General features: G+C 66.0%; 1 protein-coding gene across 1 annotated transcript in view; it reads right to left on the reverse strand.

Moving 5' to 3' along the window:
• Positions 1 to 3,184: 3,184 nt before the first annotated feature.
• Positions 3,185 to 14,251, reverse strand: part of LOC123018767 (probable cation-transporting ATPase 13A5) — a 22,433-nt gene continuing 11,366 nt past the window's right edge. The window contains exons 12-26 of the mRNA XM_044421119.1: positions 14,022 to 14,210; positions 13,493 to 13,554; positions 12,460 to 12,607; positions 12,257 to 12,343; positions 11,554 to 11,710; positions 9,860 to 9,977; positions 8,401 to 8,525; positions 6,232 to 6,395; positions 5,839 to 5,961; positions 5,574 to 5,653; positions 4,971 to 5,013; positions 4,588 to 4,697; positions 4,316 to 4,412; positions 3,762 to 3,834; positions 3,185 to 3,363 (exon numbers count right to left, since the gene is read on the reverse strand). Of these exons, the coding sequence (XP_044277054.1) occupies positions 3,185 to 3,363; positions 3,762 to 3,834; positions 4,316 to 4,412; positions 4,588 to 4,697; positions 4,971 to 5,013; positions 5,574 to 5,653; positions 5,839 to 5,961; positions 6,232 to 6,395; positions 8,401 to 8,525; positions 9,860 to 9,977; positions 11,554 to 11,710; positions 12,257 to 12,343; positions 12,460 to 12,607; positions 13,493 to 13,554; positions 14,022 to 14,210 (1,755 nt within the window). The remainder of the gene's footprint in view (positions 3,364 to 3,761; positions 3,835 to 4,315; positions 4,413 to 4,587; positions 4,698 to 4,970; positions 5,014 to 5,573; positions 5,654 to 5,838; positions 5,962 to 6,231; positions 6,396 to 8,400; positions 8,526 to 9,859; positions 9,978 to 11,553; positions 11,711 to 12,256; positions 12,344 to 12,459; positions 12,608 to 13,492; positions 13,555 to 14,021; positions 14,211 to 14,251) is intronic.

The raw sequence follows: 14,251 nt of genomic DNA on the forward strand, positions 1-14,251 counted from the left end.
GGGAGGTCCTGAGCAAGCCGCCCTCGGGAGCAGCCAAGAGCCGCGCTGGACGCCGAGGGGGAGCGACGCTCTGGGGCGGCGTGGCCCGTCCACCCTCTATGGGGAGTCTCTCTTCTTGACAGAAGGCGCGCCCGGATCCCGCCCCCAGCAGTGGCAGCAGCCCCGGTGACTCCGCAGCCTCCCGCGCTCTTCCCGCGTGCTCAGCTAGGCCTTGGCTACGTGGCCAACCCGGCCTTCGAGCAGGACTAAGTCCCCAGCTCTCGGGCTCTTCCTCAGCACCTGCGACACCCCTGGGGCCGGTTTCCCCTCCAGCCCCATCTTGACTTCTGAAGCTTTCCCCTCAAAATAAATTGGAACTTTTACTGAAGACTGAGACTGGTTTCTCTGCTGCACAAGCCGTTTATTTACACCCGAAGTCCTGTGAGGTGTTCAGGCGATGCTGTGCTTACTGTGATCATGCCCACCGAAAGCAGCCCCCACCCGCAGCCCCCTCCCTCCCCACGCAGCCTGCCATTTCTGCTTCGTGGAATAGCAGGGAGGGCTGGAGGGGCCAGAAGGCCCTCGGCTCCCACGCCTGCTGCTCGGCTCGCCCACGGTCCTGCTGGCCGGGCAGAGCAAAGCACCTGCTGGTTTCCTCTGGGAAGGCCCGTCCGAGGTCAGACTGGTCTGGAAGGCGGATGTGGCAGCCCCTCGAGGTGGCCCTCAGGCGGGGCGGGTGGCTGGCATGGCTTGTTGCCCCGGCAGAGGGACGGCAGCCGCAGCCTCTCGCCCCAGGTGGCCTCAGCCTTGGTGTGCTCGGATCCGTTCCTGGCAGTGGCAAAACCTTTATTGGCCTATTCACGGAGCGGGGGGGGACGGGGCACCCCATGGCCTGCTTGCAGGTCCTCTTTGTGGCGGGTGCAGGAACCCCCGCCCGCACTCGCGGTGCGTCTCATTCAGCCGGGCGCTCGCTCCCCTCGTAGGCCAGGTTGACGTAGGCCTCGCTTCTCCCGTCCTCCGCGAAGTCCCTCCGGCCGCAGGGAGGCCACGTGGGGTCCCGCTCCAGCCGCCGCTGCAGCTTCCGGTAGCGGCTCGAGGAACGGAACCGAAACAGGGCCTTGATGAGCAGCCAGAGGCGGTGGTTCTGCAGGATCGCATCCTGCAAGGGGGAGACCCACGGGCCAACCTGGCTCAGCTCTGGTGGGGGTCACCCTTGCTTTTGGGGCTGGGCAGGAGCACCCGTGGGGAGGCGACCCCTCCTGCAGGAATGAGGGCACTCCCGAGACCGGGGCTGCCTTGGGAGAACCTGGCCACCCGCCCACCCTCCTGAGAGGCAAAGGTGGCCCTGCAGGACCAGTCCCGCCTCCTCCCCCTGCCGGCAGGGTGGCCCGTGCTGCCAGGCGAGGGGCTCTTCCACGCGATCCCCCCACCCCGGGGAGGTCTTGCCACCGTTCCTATCCTAGAGCGAAGCCAGGAGAGACTCGCACAGCGGCTTCTCCCCCACCCGCTCCGTGCGTGGAATGTTTGCACACCTAAGCCCATTTCTATGACCCCCCCGAAAGAAGCCCAGCAATGACAGCGGGGGGTATTCCCATCATGCATTATCTTGCTCGCGAGCCCCCACATGACGGCTGCTGGGCCCAGAGGCGGGAAGGGGGGTGACGTCTCCAGAGGCCAAGGGACCATTTCCTGGGCTGCCCCCGGAGCCCTCCGCCCGGGAGGAGCCGGTGCCCGCTTACCTCCACAAATAGAGAGACGGCGAAGGTGACCACCAGCATGATCAGGACATAGACCCTCCAGAGGGTGGGCATGCACAGCAGCTGAGGGGAGGGGAGGGAGGGGAGGGTGAGACCCCAGTCTGGTACAGCCCTTCCCTCAGGGCTGCCAGGTGGTGATCGTAACATCCCAGGGGGCTCGAGTGACTGTGGACCCGGTCCTGCAACCACCAGGGCTGCTGTTTTGGTCTCTGGCCAGCAGAGGGAGCCCTGGTGCTGCCTGAGAACCTCACGGGGGGCGGATCTGGGGGCCCGGCTCCAGCCGTGGGGCGACGCCGATTGCCCCCAGCGCTCCTCTTCATCCGTGCCGGTGGCCCGGAATCCGGCGCCGAGGGGCGCTCCCAGGGAAAGCGCCCCCCTCACCTGCATCCCCCGGTACACGGCCTCGATGTCAGCAAAGAACAGGAACAGGCAAACCCCGAGCTGGAGGCACAGCAGGCCGAAGAAGAGGTCTGGGGGAGCAGAAGGGGGGCGTGACTCCCTGGAGGTGGAGGGGCCCCCGAGGGGGCCCGGCCAGGAGTCAACAAGCCAGCCGTGCTGCGCTGCCCTCCGGGGAAGGGGAGCTGCCTGCCCTGGAAGCCCCCCTTCCGGACAGCGCCGCACGCGGGCGAGGGTCTTCCCTGCCTGCAGCGGTGCGGTGCGTGTGGGGCTCAGGCGGCCCAGAGCCCTCCCGAGAAGTCCCCCTCCGAAGGCACAGCCCTTGGCCCGCCTGCGCCAGGCAGCAGCAACGCGGGGCCATGAGAAGGCGTGCTGCGGTAGCGTGCAGAGTGCCACGCATCTCGGGAAGCACCATCGGCCCGAGAAGCCACGGCCTCGTTCCTGTTCACACGCCCTCTGTCGGTGGGCCGGACGCTGCGGGACCCCTGCCCGGGCCAGTCCCGTTCAGGCCGGGACTCGCTTGGCTGCGGGGAGGGGGCTTGGGGAGGACCGGCCAGGCTGGGGGGTCTGACGGGGAGGTGCCTGCCAGGCTGAACTCACAGTTGGTGTAGATGGGCTTCCGGAACGGTTTCCCCTTGGAGAAGACGAAGGCCACAATGATGCAGTTGATGGTCACCAGCGGCCAGAGGGTGGCGTCCTCGTAGCTCAGCACGCCGAGGTCCTGGGCCGTGGCATTGGCTGTCCCGTTGCCCGGAGCCAGGGGCCGGTTTCCCACAGGGCACCCGCTGGAAGGAGGAGGTTGCCCTGTGGGACTGCCCCCATGCCCACCCTCCGGGGAGCGCCAGGCCCGAGCCCGCCGGGCCCGCTCACGAGCAGCTGCGAGACCGTGGGGCCCGGCGGAGACCAGGCAGAGCCTCGCCTGCCCTGGCGGATCCCCAGACGCCCACAAGGCCCCCAGCCCTGCGGGGAAGCGCCGTGCGCAGCTGGGGCCAGTGGGCCACCTCGTGCCAGAAGGGCCCCCACCTTCCGCGGGGGGGCTCCTCGGACGCTGCTCACCTGTGGGAGCGCAGCTTCGCGTACCAGGGCTGCTGCTTCACGTACAGGAAGGCGAAGACCTGGACGACGAGGGCGAAGCCGACGTTGAGGGTGACGGAGAGCAGCAGCGGGGGCGAGAGGAGCCTCCCGGGGGGCCGGTAGGGGGCCAGGCGGGGGTAGGCGGCGGTCAGGCTCACTGTGGGGGAGGCAGAGCTGGCATCAGCGCTCACGGGGGGCAAGGAAGGGCGGCCCCGGCCGGGGGAGGGAGGGGGAAGGAAGACATGGGCCGGAGCAGCGGGGGCAGGCGGCCCACTCTGGCGACAGCCCCCCCGGGGGGGCAAAAGCCTCCCCACAGAGGCGCCGGTGGCCTGAGCTCGGCATGGGCACGGGGGGCTGTCCCACGGCTGCGGAGGCGCCCCGGGAGCAGATCAGGCGGGCAGCTCGTGGCGGGGCAAAGGCGGGCCCGTGGGGCTGGCGGTGGCCCGAGAGCGCTTGAGCCTCTGGTGCGCCAGCAAGCGACGCGAGTCCTGCCGGCCAGCCACGCGGGGCCAGGGGGGGGCGGTCCAGGGGCCGAGAGCGGGGCGCACGGCTTACTGGTCAGACACACCACCAGGGTGATGCAGACGTCCTGCAGGAGGTACTGGAAATTCCCAAAGATCTGCATTTGCTGAAAGGGCAAATGCAGCTCATGCACCCTCATTCGGCCGCTCAGGTCGCTTCTGCCCCCACCCAGCGTGGACGAGGGGCCATTTCACCCCGGAAATAGCCTGGCCCTTTATCCAGGGGGCTGCCGAGTCTCCCCCAGGTCTGGGACTGTCAAAGCCGGCTGGGCAGAGGCGCCTGCAGCCCCACAAGCCGCGAGGCGCCCCCGACGTGCCTTCCCACCCAGGGCATCTCTCCAGAAGCGCTTATCCACCGGGACCTGGGGGCTTTTCCGCATTTTAGAAACCCGCCAGGCCTATTTTCCAGGAGCAGCCTGGCCTGGAGCGAGGCACGTGCGGCCCCGGAAGCAATCACGCCTCTGCCGTGCCGCCTCCGCCCCCCAAGAACGACAGGCGGCTGCCTGTGGGGGGGGGGGGGGCTGCCACCACCACCTCCCACCACCAGCCAGGTCCGGAGACAGCGACGCGCCATTGTACGCTACGCACCCAGTAGAGGAGAGCCGTGCCAATGAACTGGACCATGCCATACAGGGTCAGGTACTTGAACACCGCGAAGGAAGCCACGAGGGAGGCGCGCCCTTCCCTGGGGGTGCGAAGCGAGACCCTCCTGAAGGCGGGGGAAGCTCGGAGGACGCGGGCAGGAGGGGCGGCCCGTCCCCGGTGGCTGCCAGTGCAGGCCCCCCCCTCCACCAGCTGCCTTGTGCTGGGGGCCCGAGAGCCACGACCCTCTCCGGAGCAAGGAGGCCCCGCAAGCGCACCTGATCAGTTCCGGAACGCACTGGATGTTGGGGGTCTGGGAGGTGAAGGGGGAGGCCACCGAGGCCTCCTGCTCGGACAGGGAGATCCCCGCGTGGGCCGCCTTCAGAGCCTGGAAGAGCCAGAGGTGGCACGTCCCCTCAGGAGGGTGGCCGTGCCTCCCGCGGCCTCCCCGGCAGCCCGGCGAGCAGGGCGGCCTTTCTGTCCCGCAAGGGTCTGGGCCGGCCCGCAAGCCCTGTGTCCTGTGTGGGTGTCCACTCTCCCACGGGGGGCCCGCCCACCCAAACTGCCCCTCCCCAGTGCAGCACGGGTCGAGGGGTGCTTGCATGGGGCAGGGGTGGGAAAGCGAGGGGTGGGCGGCAACGAGCTGCACGTTGTGGCTTACCCCGCAGTCGTTGGCCCCGTCGCCACACATCCCGACGTAGTAGCTGGAGGGCAGAAGAGCGCGGCTGAGCAGCCCCTTGTCCCCCCCACTTGTCCCCTTGTCCCCCCCGCTTGCAGTCCCACTGTCACCAAGGGCAGAGCTGGAAGGGGCCACGAGGGCCCCCGGCCCCAGCCCCGGCCGCACCACGCCACCCCGGCACAATGGCGCTGCAAGCGTGAAAGTGTGCGTGGGTGCGCGCACAGAGTTCCCTGGGAGTCCCCGGCGGGGGTTGTGAAGGCCGTCCTGCGGTGTGGGATGCAATTCCCGGGCCCCGGGCTCAGAGTGTGCGCGTCCGGGACGACCTCGGCCCAGGCTCACAAACGAGCCCACGGATGTCGCCCGCCCGTCACGGGTACAGCATAACCGCCGAAAGCCCTTCCCAAGCGCCTCACCTCCCACGGTGGCCGTGGGGCCACGGAGGGGCCAGAGGCGCTGCGGGGGCTCCCTGGGAGAGGAGGCGGAACGGCGGCCCGCAGGGGCCCCCCGCTCCCCGAGGAGCTGCCGCCACACCGGGGGCATTCAGGAAGCCCCCCCCCCCCCGGCCTCCCTCAACAGAGGACCTACTCCAGTTTCTGAAATTCCTCCACGAGGCTGGACTTCTGTGCCGGAGCCATCCTCGCAAACACCGTTCCGTTCATGAGGACCTGCGGCGGAAGCGCAGAGGCTGCAGGGCCGTGGACCGAGGCGGCCACGCTCCTCGTGCCGGGGAGCCCCGTGCGAGATGCGGTGCGGGCCGGTGAGCCCACAGACACCGCGGGTTGCCCCGGGCGGGAAGGGGGCGCCGCAGCAGCAGCAGCAGCACAGGGCTCCCCGCAACGCGCCCCCTCACCTTTGGCAGAAGGTCGCGGAAGTGCTTCACGAGGACCTGATAGGATCTCCCGCTCAGGGCGAAATGGAAGGCGCTCGCGGGCTCCAGCTCCACGGGGATGCGGCTCTGCAGAAAGCAGGAAGGCTCAAGAGCCGCCTGCCGCTCCTCCTCCACGGACGCGCTCACTCACCTGGCCAGGTGAAGGGCACCTGTCCCCCCCACCGCCGCCACCCTGGACGTAAAGGCCTCATTTGGTCGCTTCCAGTAAGTCTCTGAGCTGTCCCGGCTTCCGGCTTGCCGGAGCCACGGCTGGACGCTTGCAGGCCTTCCAGCTGGCCCGGCCAGCCCACGCAGCGCTCCTCTGACCCGCCAGCCAGTGCGGGGGCTCCCACGGAGCTCCGGAGCGCCCCTTACCTGGCTCCCCGCCGTGCCCGGATGCAGCTCCTCCACCAGCTGCCAGGTAATGGAGGCGGGGCTGGGCTTCTCCGGCTCACAGGCCTCCACCTGGATGATTCGGCTGCCGCTGCAGATCATGCCGGAGTTCCTGGCAACCGCGATGGCCGTCTGAAGATTGTCACCTGGAAGAAGCTCCCAGGGTCGGTTTCCACAGGGGCGTGCCCGGCCCCGAGCCCGCCCCCAGGGGAGCCTGATCCTGACACACAGAGCGGGGCTGTCGATCCAGCGGGCCTGGCCTAATTCTGAGCTCCGAGGCAGCTGGAAGCCAAGGGCCGTCAGCGGGATCGGTTCTTCCTTACAGCAGCAGGAACACGGGGAAAGAAAGCTGCCCCGGGACCTACTTGGCGGCCTCTCGGTATCAAACGAGGTGCCGGGCCCTGAGAAGGAGGCAAATTCTGCACGGCCCCCAGGACGCAGGATGCCTGGCCAGCGGAACGCTGCTGCTGGAAGGGCTCGGCCGGAGATGCGCCCGCCTCATTTTCGGCTTGCAACGCGGAAGGACGCCACGCTGGGAACAGCCAAGGGCCTGGCTGGGAAACCCCAAGCCCGAAGCAGCTGCCCCGCCTGAGCGAGCAGCCCGGCCTCCGCAGTGGCCGCCAGCCTTTGCCCTTTGTTCGGCTGCCTGGGACTCCCCAAGGCGCCCTCAGGATGGGTTGCACAAGAGCGAGAGGCATCCAGGAGTGGGGGATGGGGAACCCCTGGGGCAGGGAAGAGGAGGAAGAGGAGGCAGCGGGCAGCTTGGCCTGAGGAAGCGGCGTGCAAGGGGCAGATCTGGAGGGTGCGGCGTTGTTCAGGGCTGCCCGAGCGAGCCGCTAGAACAGTGGTGGCGGACCCATGGCACGCAGGGCACAGCGGGCACGCAGGGCCGTCTCCATTGGCACACGAGCCAAGCCGCCCCAGCACCGCCCCAGCAGCCGAGCCTCGGATGACGGCGCACACAGGGTGCATGCGCATGCTTGGAAAGGAGACGTGGTGCCAGGCGATGACCTCACGAGCCCCGACCCCTCCGAGCATTCACAAGGCCCGTCAGTGCACTGCCAAGGAAATAGATATTTGCTTGGACTGGCTGTGAGTTGTTTTTTCAAAACTAAAACCTCATTTTCAGGTTTTATTGCAGTGTTGGCACTTTGTGATGAATACTTGGGTTTTGGGTTGCGGTTTGGGCACTCGGTCTCTAAAAGGTTCGCCATCACTGGGTTAGGGTTACAAAATGAGGTGTCCTGGCATGATTTTGATGGTTGGAAGGTGCTTAGAAGGGGCAGAAACGTTGAGCTGTGCAGAAAAAGCTACTCAAGGAAGGCTTTTTCAAAATCACATTATTTTCAAAGGTATTTTACCCCTATACTAGGGTTAGGGGTCTACACCAGGGTAGGAAACAAGGTGTCCTGGCATGATTTTGGTGGTTTCAATGTGTTTAGAAGGGGTAGAAACATTGAGCTGTACAGAAAAAGCTACTCAAGGAATTCTCTTCCAAAATCACATTATTTTCAATTCAACTTTACCCCTATATTAGGGTTAGGGGTGTGAACCAGGGTAGGGTTAGGCCAGTGGTGGCCAACCGATGGCATGCTTGCCACAATGGGTACGCCAAGCCCTCTCTGTCGACACGCAAGCCAATTCGCCACAGCATCACTCCAGCAGCCGAGCATCGGATAACCGCGCGCACAGGGGCCATGGTCAGAAAAGAGTAGTGGCGCCAGGCGATGACGTCACGAGCTGCGCCTCATTAGCCGCGACTCATCTGAGCTTTCGCATGTCCGTTCAATGCACTGCTAATGTGATATATATATATTTGCTTGGACTGGCCGTGTGTTGTTTTTTTAAAGTAAAACCTCAGTTTTCAGGTTTTATTGCAGTGTTGGCGCTTTGTGATAAATCAGTGGGTTTTGGGCTGCAGTGTGGGCACTCCGTCTCTCAGAGGTTCGCCATCACTGCTCCAGGATAGAGGAGGCCCTGCCGGGGCCGGAAGCAAGCCCATGAGGAGCTCCTGCGGACCGGCTGGATGCCACGTGCCACTGCTCCGAGTGGGCCGGGGCTGAAGTGGAGGTGTGGCTGGGTCACTAAGTCCCCCCCCACATTGTGAGGGCAGAGCCGCGGCACCGCCGAGTCCCCTGCCCGACAAGGTACCTGTGACCATCACGCTCCGGATGCGGGCATCGCTGAGCTCCTCCAGGACGGGCACGGTCTCGCTCTTCAGCCGATTCTCCATGACCAAGAGGCCCAGGAAGGTCAGGCCGGCCTCCAGGCTCTCCCTGGGGAGGAGGCAGAAGGCGACAGTGCCGGTTGCGGCCGGAAACTGCAACCCGGCGGGCAAGGAAGACAACGGAGGGCCAGCTTCTTCAGGTCGGCCCCCTGGGGCTGCTCCCAAGTAGGAGTCTGAGGTTGCTGGCCGAGGGCCAGCCACTTCTGTGACCCACGGAGGAGGCGCCACCCCAAAGGCTGCGATGCCGGGAGCTTCAGCTTGGCCAGCAGGCGAGGAAGGCGCGGGGTGTGGGGGGCATGGCAAAGGTGTTGCCAATTGTGTCAGGTGCGCACAAGGAAGGTCAGAGGAGGCTCTCCAGGACCCTGCGCCGCAATGCAGCTGCCCGGTGGGGATCCAGGACGGACACGGGGAAGGCACCTGCTACAAGCTGGAGGCACGGCAGCGAGCCCGCCAGCTTCACGAGGGGCTCCGCCAACCCGTTACTCGCCCCGCGGCTGGGCACTGCCTCAGGATCGGAGGCGGAGTGCCTGAGCCCCCAGCTGCAGGGCCGATGCTGCACTGGCCTCCTGCCCGGGGGGTTCCCGCGGCACCTGGCTGGCCACAAGGCACACGAAATCCCGGACTGGCTGGGCCCTTGGCCTCATCCAGCCTCAGCCGCTTCGAAGGGCTCGCGGCCCGTTTCGCGTGGTTTTCGACCTTCGTTGGCCTCAGAGCCCCGGGCAGAGGCACTGCCTCTCCGCTGGTGCCGGCCGGCCCCGTGCCGGAGATCTGGGACTGGAGCTTTCGCGGCGCTCCGCGTGTTGCAGCCTTGCGAGAGACACGACCGCTCACGCCCGGGGGGAGCAGCATCTCCCCGGGTAAAGCGGGCAAGGGGCCTGCCCCAGACACCGAGAGGCACGTGGACGGCAGCCCCTGGTGCGGCACGGCAGAAGGAGCGCACCTGCGCTGGTTTCCGCAAGGCCGCCCCCAGGTTTCCGTGGCTGGAGCAGCGAGCCCCCTGCGAAAGCGTGTGGGGCAGGCCAGCGCTCTGAAGAAGAGAACTGCAGTTTTCGCTGTTTGACCTGTTTGCCTCTGACAGACAACCGAGAAGCTGCCCTTCCGCCCCGTCCCTTCCTAGAGCAGTTTCCAAGAGCAGCTTCCTTTTGAAAAGTTCGGATGTTTTCTCCAATAATGAAGCACCAACAAACCTTTGGCCAAATGCGCACAGAAGCGCTTGAAAAAGGCCCTGCTGGGGCACCTGCGCAAGTACATGCATGTGACCCGAGCTGCCCTGAACCCGAGCGTAAGGTGGGAAGGGCGGAACGTCAGTGTGGGGGGGCTGGCCTGTGGCCACCTGGCTCAAACGGGCAGCGCCGGCTGCAGCTGACCTGCCACAGGCCTTACCTGTCCACGTCACCCAGGCCGACACCTCCGCTCACGGCGAGCTCCTTGTGTGCCAGGGCAAGGACTCGGAAGCCTTGCGACGTGAAGTATTCAAGCTCCGTTTGGAAGTTGGCTGGCACTGGGTGGAAGGCAGACGCTCCAGTCAGGGAGCGGCAAGAGACCGCGGAGCCGAAGGAGAGGCGCAGTGCCAGGGCAGCCCAGCAGCTTCCAGCGCGCTGGGGCACGGCCGGCCAAGCCGGAGGGCAGGCACCGAGGCGGCCTGGGCGGCGGCAGGGATGGGCACGTCCGGCTCCGCCTGCGTGGCCGGGAGCGCCTTCCGTACTGCCGAGGCGCCACCAGGAGAGCCGCCCTGGGGGGCATTCCTCGCCTTCAGGGTCTTGCGCCAGCCAGGGAAGCAGCGATGCCGCCTGCAGCCAGCGATCGGAATGGCCAGGAGCTCAAGCGGCCTCTCGCTTATTGCTGGGCTGGGCCACGCGTTGGACCGCACGGTCTGCGTCCTATTCCGGCCCGTGTGGCCGGCTGAGCCACTGGCTCTTGCCTCCCGGCTCCGCCCTCAGGGGCCTTGGAGGTTCCTTTCTAGCCACGCAACTCATGGACTTTGGCTGGGTTCACACAACATGCTTACCCGCCCTCAAGTGCTGCACATGGATCGAGCTGTTTTCAACCTATGGGTTGTTGCTGAAATGCAGGGTGGCGCATCGTCTCAGCTCAGCTGCAGCAGCAACCCATGGCTAACCACGGACAACTCCTGCAAGGGAGCCATGGGGCCTGGGCGTGAATGATAGGTTGGCTGTAGTTCATAGTTTGTTCTCACAGCTGGGTTCAGACAACAACCCATGTTTCAGCAACAACCCAATCTTGAGTGCTGGTTCTCAGGCTGTGGGAACCCGGCCACTGGTCCACGGAGGAGCTGTGAAATTGTGCCAGTCCACTGGGAAAGCCCCACCTGCCGGTCGCCACTAAAGCGTGCGGTGGCCGTGCGTCCCCGTGCGAAGGAGGCTGCCAGGCCCTGTGGGAGGGCACGGGCCCCGCGTGATGCGCTCGTTCGCATCCGAATGGGACCGGCGAGCCAGTCAGATCTGCGGAGCTGAGCCAGCCTCTCCTTCTAAGGAGGGGCATGAACCTGGCCAGTGCCACAGCCTGGCGCTTCTGGGGTTGACCCCATATACAAATGATGTATAGTACAAGTATGTATCATTGCACTTGTGTCTGACAGTACCCGCCTGCCCTGCGCTGTGCCCCTAATTTACTAGGAAGAGCGGCCTCTGGCCAATCTAATTTATAGGCAGCTGTAAATCAAGCGTTGCTTGAAGTGAGGCTCCACCCTTGACCCGCCGCTTGACCTTCTGCTGGGTCCGTGAGCGCCTCCTTCCCATGGAAGGCGCTCCTTCTGCCTCCGGGGGCCGCCCTCAGGGACTCCAGGGACCGACCCCATCCGAGTGGGAAGGGAAGGGTTGAGTGAAAAGCAGAGGAGAACCCAAGCGAAAGGGGCCGTCGCTTTTCGCCTGCTCCAAACGCCCCGCCGGCCCGCCGGCCCCTGCAGCACGCCCAGTGATGCGCACGGGGATGCTCCCGCAGGGCTCTGCGCAGCCCCGGACGCGCGTGCGGTGCGCAGCGTGCCCACAGCGGGAGGTGCCGGGGGCTCGCAGCGCCACACCCCCGCTGCTTGTGGCGCCCCAGCCCTTGCGCCGTACCTGTCGCTGGTTCACACAGGTTGGCCACCACCTCTGGGGCTCCTTTCATGTAGAGGTCGAAGACGTCCTTCCCCAGGTCCTGTGTGACGACGGACATGCGCAGCAGAGAGGAGGAAAAGGGGAACTGGCGCAGGATCGCGATTCCTTCCACGGGGGCCTGTGAGGGGGAGCAACAGATGCTCTTCGCCGGACTCCCCAGGCACGGGAACGGCGTGGCCACCCGCCGGGCTGCAGGGGGCTCGGGTCGCGGTTCTGCGAGGCTACATGTGAAGGCCAGTTCGCCATCGCCAATTAGCTTTGCCCCGAGGGAGAGGTGGGGGGTGGCCCCCTCCGACTTCGGCCTGCTCTGCACCCTGTCAGCCTGCCGGCCCTCCTGCCTTTCCAGCATTTCTCTGCACATGTGTTCTCCCACATTCCTGCCCTGGAGCTGCTGGGGAAAAGGGCCCTCAGGCCAACATCTTGGGATATGTTTAATTCAGTAAGCAAGTAAGTCATGAAGTCACAGAGAGTTATTTGCCGACTGAACAGGATCTGCCGGCCTGCCTTCCACGTCATCTCCTTCCTGTCTGTCCAAGTCGCAAGGAGAGCCGAAGAGCAGGGAGCAGTTCCAGCCCGGCCCTGAGCCTGGCTCGTCTTTCCAAGCTGCCCGTCTGTGCACGGAGGGCTCCCGCGGTGCTGCCGGGGGCGACGCAGCGCTGCTTACCTGGGAAGCGTCTGGCCCGGGCTTGACGACGATGTGGCTCTCCAGCAGGCCGGCTGCATCCTCCGCTGGACCGGACTCCTCGAGCTCCTGTGCGGGCGAAGGGGGAGCGACGCCTCGTTGGAGGACGCGCCGGAGAGTCCTGGATGCCGGCAGCCGGCGCCCGCCCTTTCCCCGGGCGGCTGCGGGAGGGAGTGCGCACTCACCCACTTGGTGCCCTCGAACATCTTCAGGTCCAGGGGATCGCCCTGAATCTTCCCGTCCAAGAGGAAGAGGGAGTGGCAGGTCGCCATGGCTCTGCAGAGCGGCCCCCAGGGCAGCGGGCTGCCGGGGAAGCGGAGAACGCCCCCGAAGCTGCAGGGGGGAAGCGGCACGATTCGGGCCCAGACTGCGAGAGCTGCAGGAGGCTGTCTAGGGGAGCCCCCGTAGGCACGACGCAAGCACCGCTCCTCTTCTGGGGATGCTCTGTGCGGCTCCCCCGCCCGGGGGAAAACCTCAGGTAAAGCTCAGTGGGCCGAGGACACAAAACTGCATTAGTCAGCCAGTTTCTGGCTACGGGGTCCATGAGGGAACAGCACAGCCTTCATTGAAGCCCTCCCCCCCCCGCCCTGCAGACTGAGTCCCTTCATCCACCACCACCGTCATTATATCAGCCAAGGAGGATGTGGGAGATCCTAGAAGGCCTGGACATTCCTGGCTGAGACTCCCGGGGGAGCTGGGGGGGCGGGCAGAGGGTGTCATCCCTCAGCTACTCTTGAGTGTGTCACGGACTCGTTCTGACATCTAGTGGGACTAACGGAAGGGGAAGGTGCTCAGCCCGCCCTACCTGGGGCTGCCCGCTCCTTAAGGAGCAGGTTCACTGCGTGGGCACCCTCTCGGATCCTTCATTGTCACCTGAGCTCAGGTGGCCTCGGTGGCAGGCACAGCCCCTGGTGGCCCAGCTCGGCCCCTCTCTGGGCAGGAACAGCCTGGCTTCACTAATCGATGCTCTGGAGGTCTTGGGATCAGACTACTGCAATGCACCCCACATGGGGCTGCCCTTGAAGACTGTTCAGAAGCTGCAGCTTGTACCAGATGTGGCAGCCAGACAAATAACCTGGGCCAGAAGGAACCTCTGTATGGATCAAGGGTTGCTCCTGACTTTTCATGGGTGCAGAGCTGGCCCAGGTGCAGGAACGGTCTCGCAAGCCCTCCGCTCTCTGCAAATCACGTTCTCCAAGCACAGTCAAGATGCCTTACCTCCCTTTTTGGCAAGGGGTGACCCCCCAGAGATCCAGGCCGTCCTCTGTCAGGGTGCCGGTCTAGGTGCAGGGAAAGAGGCAGGGGCTTCAACACCAGGCCCCCGACCTTTCCAGGGGTCCCCGCAGAGCCGGCCAGCCAGATCCCCTCATCAGGGAATGGAGCCGAGGGGGCTGAAGGGCGGGGAAGATGGCTGGGGAAAGGGGAAGGTCTGTGGGGCGCAACTCCCACAGAAGCCAAGGTACGGCTGCCGGCCTTGGCCAGATGCAGTCTCCTGGGGGTCTCGGTGGGTCCCGAAACGGAAGAGCTTTTATCTGGGGCTGCCCGAGGGGCTTCACGCCCAGTCAGGCGTACTGCAGCCCAGGGCTGCTACTGGGGGACAGACGCAGGGGCTGGGGCTGGGGCTGGGGCTGGGCACGAGGGGCTCTCCCGGGCCGCCCGCTCCCGGCCCCGCGCAGCGCAGGGCCCTGCCCCCCGCCCAAGCCAGCCCGCGCCCGGCCCCGGGTCCCCCCCCCCCCCGCGGGAGCACCTTGTCGAAGCACACCAGGTTGATCTGGCCGCACACGTTGATCCGCTGCGGGCTGACGCAGAAGATGCGCTTCCTCGTGAGGCGCCTCTGGGCGCAGACGATGCCCGTGGTCAGAGCGGCGGGGATGGCCGGCGGGACGGCCACGGTCAGCAGCAGAAGGGCCATGGCCACGGTGCTGCTCGCCGGTTGCTGCGGGGAGGCGCCGCGGGATCCTGAGCCGGGCGGGCCCG

Source organism: Varanus komodoensis, unplaced genomic scaffold (assembly GCF_004798865.1).
Source record: "Varanus komodoensis strain SLA01 unplaced genomic scaffold, ASM479886v1 scaffold115, whole genome shotgun sequence".
Classification (NCBI taxonomy): Eukaryota; Metazoa; Chordata; class Lepidosauria; order Squamata; family Varanidae; genus Varanus; species Varanus komodoensis.